This window comes from Gekko japonicus, unplaced genomic scaffold (assembly GCF_001447785.1).
Source record: "Gekko japonicus isolate JY-2015 unplaced genomic scaffold, Gekko_japonicus_V1.1 scaffold752, whole genome shotgun sequence".
Classification (NCBI taxonomy): Eukaryota; Metazoa; Chordata; class Lepidosauria; order Squamata; family Gekkonidae; genus Gekko; species Gekko japonicus.
In genome coordinates, this window is record NW_015170296.1 from 241,457 (window position 1) to 247,852 (window position 6,396).

The 6,396-nt window shown below is 53.4% G+C and overlaps 1 protein-coding gene across 1 annotated transcript in view; it reads left to right on the forward strand.

Moving 5' to 3' along the window:
* Positions 1–6,022: 6,022 nt before the first annotated feature.
* HPSE (heparanase) overlaps positions 6,023–6,396 on the forward strand; it is a 51,601-nt gene continuing 51,227 nt past the window's right edge. The window contains exon 1 of the mRNA XM_015417918.1: positions 6,023–6,344. Coding sequence (XP_015273404.1) covers positions 6,160–6,344 — 185 coding nt within the window. The 5' untranslated portion in view covers positions 6,023–6,159. The remainder of the gene's footprint in view (positions 6,345–6,396) is intronic.

The following is a 6,396-nucleotide window of genomic DNA, read 5'->3' on the forward strand; positions in this document are numbered from 1 at the left end:
AGTTGGTGTATCCTCACTGCAAGAGGGGCCCAAAGGAAAACCCATATAGGTGGATTAGAAGGTCAGTGGTGCAGCACTGGACAGACACTCCTACGCTGCTTGACTGCTGCAGATGAGGTTGTTCTGCCATGCTGAAGCCACAATCGGAGTGGGGCAGCCCACTCTGCCCCCCAACAGCCTTCTGTTCCCTCCCTTGCACTAGTTGCTCGTGGGCCGCATAAGAGCCCTGAACGGGCTGGTTCCGGCCCCTGGGATTTATGTTTGACACCCCCGTTCTATGGCGTTATACCCCACTGAAGTCCCTCCCCAAACCCTGTCTTTGCCGGGCTCCACCCCCAAATCTCCTGGAACTTCCCAGCCTGGCGTTGGCCACCCAGAGATAGCCATCTCATCCTAACCTGCCTGATAGGGTTGACATGGGGAGCAAAATGCCTGCCACTCTGAGCGCCTTGGAGGACCGGGTGGAATAAAAATGTAATTAGTAGACAGGAGTAACATTGAGAAGGTCGAGGCTGTGCAAAGCAGAGGAGGCCTTCCTTCTGGAGTTTATGCCCCCCCTCGGCCCCTGTGGTTTCTGCCTCCAACACTGGTGACTTGGGTTGCCAACATCCAGGTAGGACCCAGAGATCTCCCAGAGTTACAACTAATCTCCAGACAACAGAGATCAGTTCCCCTGGAGAAAATGGCTCCTTTGGAGGGTGGGCTCCATGGTATTCTGCCTTGCCGAGCTGCTTCCCCTCCCCAGACGCCACTTTCCCCAGGTTCCACGCCCAAATCTCCAGATATTTCCCAATCCAGAGTTGGCAAGCCTAGCCAATGACTCGTTCATCTCACCTTTTGTTTGCAAAAAAGCAAAAACCACACAGCCCATGCATATTGACTCTGAAAATAAAAGCTTGCCATTAAAAGAAATCTATGTCAAGCTATCTGATTTGCATGGCATGTCCCAGTAAACAGAGCTGTGGACTTCCTGGTTTCAAAAAAATAGGTTTCTTTAATATAAGTGAGTGAGCAGCAAACTGATCTTTCAAAATAATAAAGTGGATTAGAATTTGCAATTAAGCTTAGAAAGCAAAGCTTGCGGCGCCTTCCTCTTCTCCTTTCTCGGCAGCTTTTCCTCGAAACGGAGATCCTCAATCTGCTTTTCACTATCTATTTAGAGGAGTCATCAAAACCAACCGCCATCTCCGCTTACAAAGGATGAGATTTACAGAAAGCAGTAAAGGAGGAAGCGCAGAGGGAGAGAAGAAGATGGGGAATGACCTCTGCAAACACCAGTATGATAGTTCCAAAGGCATTCGTGCTTCCATGTGTGACATGTCAGGGTTGCCGGCTCTGGGCTGAGAAATTCCTGGAGATTTGGGAGTGGAGCCTGGAGAAGACAGACTTTGAAGACTGGGGGGACCTCATCAGGGCATAATGCCCTCGGGTCGGCTGTCCCCATTGTCTCCAGGGGGAGTGATCTCTGTGGTCTGCAGATATTTGGGAAACCTCCAGAACTCTTTAGCTTGGAGAAATGACAACTGAGGTTTATAAGATTATGCATGGAATAGAGCAGGTATACAAGAACTCGTGGGCACTCCATGAAATTGCTGAGCAGTCGGGTTAGAACAGATAAAAGTAAGTCCTTCCTCACCCAACGAGTGATTAACACGTGGAATGCACTGCCACAGGAGGTGGTGGCAGCTACAAGCATGGACGGCTTCAAGAGGGAATTGGCTAAACATATGGAGCAGAGGTCCATCAGTGGCTATTAGCCACAAGGTATAGTTAGGAACTCTCAGGCTGGGGCAAGGGATGCTCTGTATTCTTGGTGCTTGGGGGGGGCAACAGTGGGAGGGCTTCTGGTGTCCCGGCCCCACTGCTGGACCTCCTGATGGCACCTGGTATTTTTGGCCACTGTGTGCCAGAGTGTTGGACCAGATGAGCCATTGGCCTGATCCAACATTGGCTTCTCTTATGTTCTTAACTCATCTGAAGGCTGGCAACCCTAGCTGAGTTGAGGCCCATTACACCACTCAAGCCGTGTTCCCTCTAAGCTAGCTCATAGTTTTCTAGCCTCCGGCTCACACATTTTTGTCAACTCAGGAAGGATGGCTCCGAGAGCAAACAAATTCACGCAGTAGCCAAATTGCTCCCTCACAACCTTAATGCCAGTAGCTCACAAAGTACAATTTTTGCTTACGAGACTCCACGGCTTAGAGGGAGCATTGGAATATACCTGAAAGGTCCCTGTAAGTTTCCTAATTGAAGGAAGGCAGGATTGAAACAGGAGAAGGAAATAAACAAAGCAGGCCATCTGAGTCTGTTGAACTACCAGGGCTGCTATCGTTAAATTTCTGGGGCTGCCAAACAGGGCCGGCTCCAGGTACTTCTGCGCCCTAGGCGAGGCGCAGACACCAACCTCCTGGTGACGCCTTGCCCGACCTCCCAGCTGGCCACCCTCTTGCACTCTCCCGGCGCCCAGGGCCGCTCCCTCCTAATGCCTACCTTCCGTCTCCGTGGATCTTAAAGCGCCTCTTTGCCAAGGGGGGCAGAGGTGGCGGGAGGGGGGGAAAGTTTGAGAGGGAAGGGCGACCGGCGAGCAGGGGCTGCTGCTGTGCAGGTCCAACGGGTGGCGACGTGGCCCCCTCCCCCCCCCCCGCTCCAGGGCTGACTAATTGGCGAAGAAGCGGCCAGCGAGGGGGAATGGAAGGCAACTAGCGGGAGACTCCCCCCCTCCAATCGATCCTGCTTCCTGCGGAACAAACCAGAGGCAGTTTGACGGCCCCTGCCCAAAGGATCTACTCCCCTCCGTCCCCCGGCTGACGAGCAGAATCAGGCCACGCGGTGGCTGGCCCAAGCAGGGAAGGGGTGCAAGGGGGCATCGGGAGGATGTGCCCCCCTCCCCAGGGTCAAGGGATAGAGGCCCGCCAGCTTGGCGCGACTGGGGGTGTTGGGTAGGGGTCCGGTCAGAAGCAGAAAAGTTCTGGGAAGCTCCGCACTGAAGCCCGTAACAACTCAGAGAGCGGCACTCGGCTCCAAAGCCCGTCTCTCCTGCACGTCGGGGAAGCAGCTTGGCTTGGCGTTGGCTCTTTCCTTTCCCTGCAGGCCGGTTGGAGAGGCGCCATTGCCACCGAGTCCGACAGGCGGCAGAAGGGGGGGGCTTTTTTTTGGGGGGGAGGCATAGTTAGGTGTGGTGGCCCTATTTAGGGCCCGCCGCCCCATCCAGGGCCCGGCACTCTAGGCGAATGCCTAGTTCGCCTAGTGGGTGAGCCGGCCCTGCTACCAAATTGGGAAGGGTGATCAGTGCCTGCCAGGCAAAATATATATACGTACATGTATATACATACAGAAACTGAACTATTCAAGAGGGCTTTTCTGTGCAGGTAATAGGATTGCACTCTACAAAATGGTTCACAAGCTTACCTGGATAAATGATGGAGATTGTGTATAATTAGGGTTGCCAATCTCCAGTTGGGGCCTGGAGATCTGCTGTTATAACAGATCTCCAGACAACAGAGATCAGTTCCCGAGGAGAAAACGGCTGCTTTGGAGGGGTGAACTCTTATGTCCCTTGTAGGATCCTATTTATTTATGTACCCCTTAATCTGTCATGTGAAGACTTCTGCTGTGCTTCAGTTCTTTCTGGTTGGTTCCAGACTTCTACAATCCTAGTGCATTGGTTACCGAATGTCCCCTTTTGCTGATCGTACGGACTGTGTGCAATCCAGGTGGATTGCTTAGGCTTGCTCTCTTATAGTCCCCCTTTCTCACAGGGACTCCAGGTGAAGGCGGACTATAAGAGAGGAAGCCTAAGCAGGTCTGCTCAGAAGTAAGCCCGATTTTATTCAATGGGGCTTACTCCCAGAAGAGTGCGCTTAGGATTGCACTGTAAATAGTGTGAGTAAAATAAAAAAATAAGATATAGCAGGTGGGCTGCTTCATTTGGACCCGCTGCTCATCAGCTGCACCCAGGCCTACTCTCTAGTCGCATCAGAATCGCAGATGAAACCTGGGGAAATCCGTCCCTGATTTCATGGAAACGGTTGGTGAGTAGGGGATTCCCTCCCCCCTCTGCGCGCGCACGCGCGCACACACACACACACAAGGCACTTTAGAAAGAATCCTCTGATTTGTGTCATGTTTCGCCTGCTCATATTAAGAATAAAAATGTTGCATTCCACCACCACCACCGCCTACACCGCATAGGTTTGCCATCTTTGGGTTGGGAAATTCCTGGAGATTTTTTTTGGGGGGGTGGAGCATGAGGAGGGGAGAGACCTAGCTGGGGTATAAGGCCATGGAGCCCAGCATCCCTCCAGGGGAATTGATCTCTGTAACCTGGAGACCAGTTGTAATTTGGGGGGATCTCCAGCCACCACCTGGAGACTGGCAACCCTAACTACACCTGGCCCGCCACGTCCTGAAGTCCAGGATGAAAAGGCAAATGTTGAAACAGGTGCCAAGAAAGAATAACTATCAGAATATTTCTGTTTGTGAGAAGCAGAAAATATGTATCCCCCCTAACCAATCCAAGATGGGTGGCCCTGTTAGTCTGTCTGTAGCAGTAAAAAAGAAGAAGAAGAAGAAGAGATTGGATTTATACCCTGCCCTTCACTTGGAGTCTCAGAGCGGCTTACAAACTCCTTTCCCTCCCCCACCCCACCCCACCCCACCCCACCCCAGACACCCTGTGAGGTGGGTGGGGCTGAGAGAACTCTGACACAAACTGCTCTTTCAGGAACAGCTGTGCCAGAGGTTGTAACTGACCCAAGGTCACATCAGCAGGTGCAAGTGGAGGAGTGGGGAATCAAACCCGGTTCTCCCAGATTAGAATCCGCACACTTAACCACTACACCAAACTGGCTCTCAAACAAGAGTCCAGGAGCACCTTAAAGACTAACAGAATCTGTGGGAGGTATGAGCTTTCGTAAGTCACTGCTCACTTCAGATCAAGCAAAAAGTCACAGAGGTTTACATCATCTGTATGGAGACAGATCAAGATGGCTAGCCCTGTTTTTCTGTAGCAGCAGAAAAGAACAAGAGTCCAGCAGCACCTGAAAGACTAACAAAACTTGTGGCAGGGGATGAGTTTTCATGAGTCACTGCTCACTTCTCTCACAAAAGCTCCTCTCCTGCCACAATCTTTGGTTAGTCTTTAATGCACAGGAGCATGATCGGATTCTGCATCAGGTAATGGAAACAGCTTTTTCCGTAGAAGACAGCAAGACAACACCAAGAGCTGAGAGCAAAGAACAACATCACACACCTGAAAGTCAGCTGACTCTCAGCATTCTAGCAAGTTAAATAGCTGACGTCACATCGAATGGAAAGCCAACCACTTAAAGATACACACACACATCACATCTCTGGCTGGACTCTTGCTCTTTTCTACTAACCCATCCACAGAACCCTGAAAAGCTTTATCCACCACCAGCCAGCCCCATTTCTTTCCATCTGTGATACCAATGCCCTGATTTTTACATTGGATTCGCCCCTCACTTTCTTTCCGTCCCTTAGTAAGCCCCATTCACGCTACAAAGCAGGATGTAAAGTTTCCTGGAGTGCCACATTTACTTTGAACCCATTCACCTGTCAACCCCCCCCCCCCTTTTTAAAAACGCTGTTTGCCATGTTAAGCATCAGATCTGTCCCAGGGTGGGCAATGAAGGGGTCCTACTTTGTACATGCCCAGAGGCCCCCTGTTCTTTCCCCCACCTCCTGAGACTGACAGTGCAACCCTAAAAACACTTTCCAGGGAGTCAGGCCCATTGAAAAGACCGGCGTCAGACACTGAGGAGACCCGCCTGAGACTGTTCTTCGCACGGGAGAGTCCTTCGGCAGGCTTCTCTGCTGGACTGACCCAGACTGTGGCCTCCTCCAAAAGGTTGAGGGTGGAGCTGCACCTTCCTTGGGCTGCGGCTCGACCGGGCGTGGGACCGCCTCCTTCCCTCCCTCCGCCCCTGCTGTTCCCGCGCGTGGCGATCCGGGGCAGGCGCGGCGACGTCTCTTTCCTCCTCGCGAGTAGGAGGCAGGGCAGGGCGCCGGAGGGGACCGCTGGAAAGACATGCACGCTCCTTCCTCCTCGGGCGGCCAGTGGCGAGCAGCGGAGGCGGCTGCAGGAGCTCCATGCGAGCCGGAGCCTAGCCGGAGCCTCGGCCGAGGAGGAGGAAAGGGATGCCGCTGCTGCCGGGGCTTCTGGCGTGGGCTCTGCTGAGCGTGGCCGCGCCTCCCGGCGCCGGCGAGGCGGCTCTGAGCTTCCGCCTGCGGGACCAGCCGGCGCGGCAGGGCAGCCCGGCTTTCCTGTCGCTCACCCTGGATGCCAACCTGGCCACCGACCCCCGGTACATCACCTTCCTCAGGTGAGTTGTTGGAAGCCGCCCAGCCGCGGGAGAGGGGGGGGGGAGAGAAACG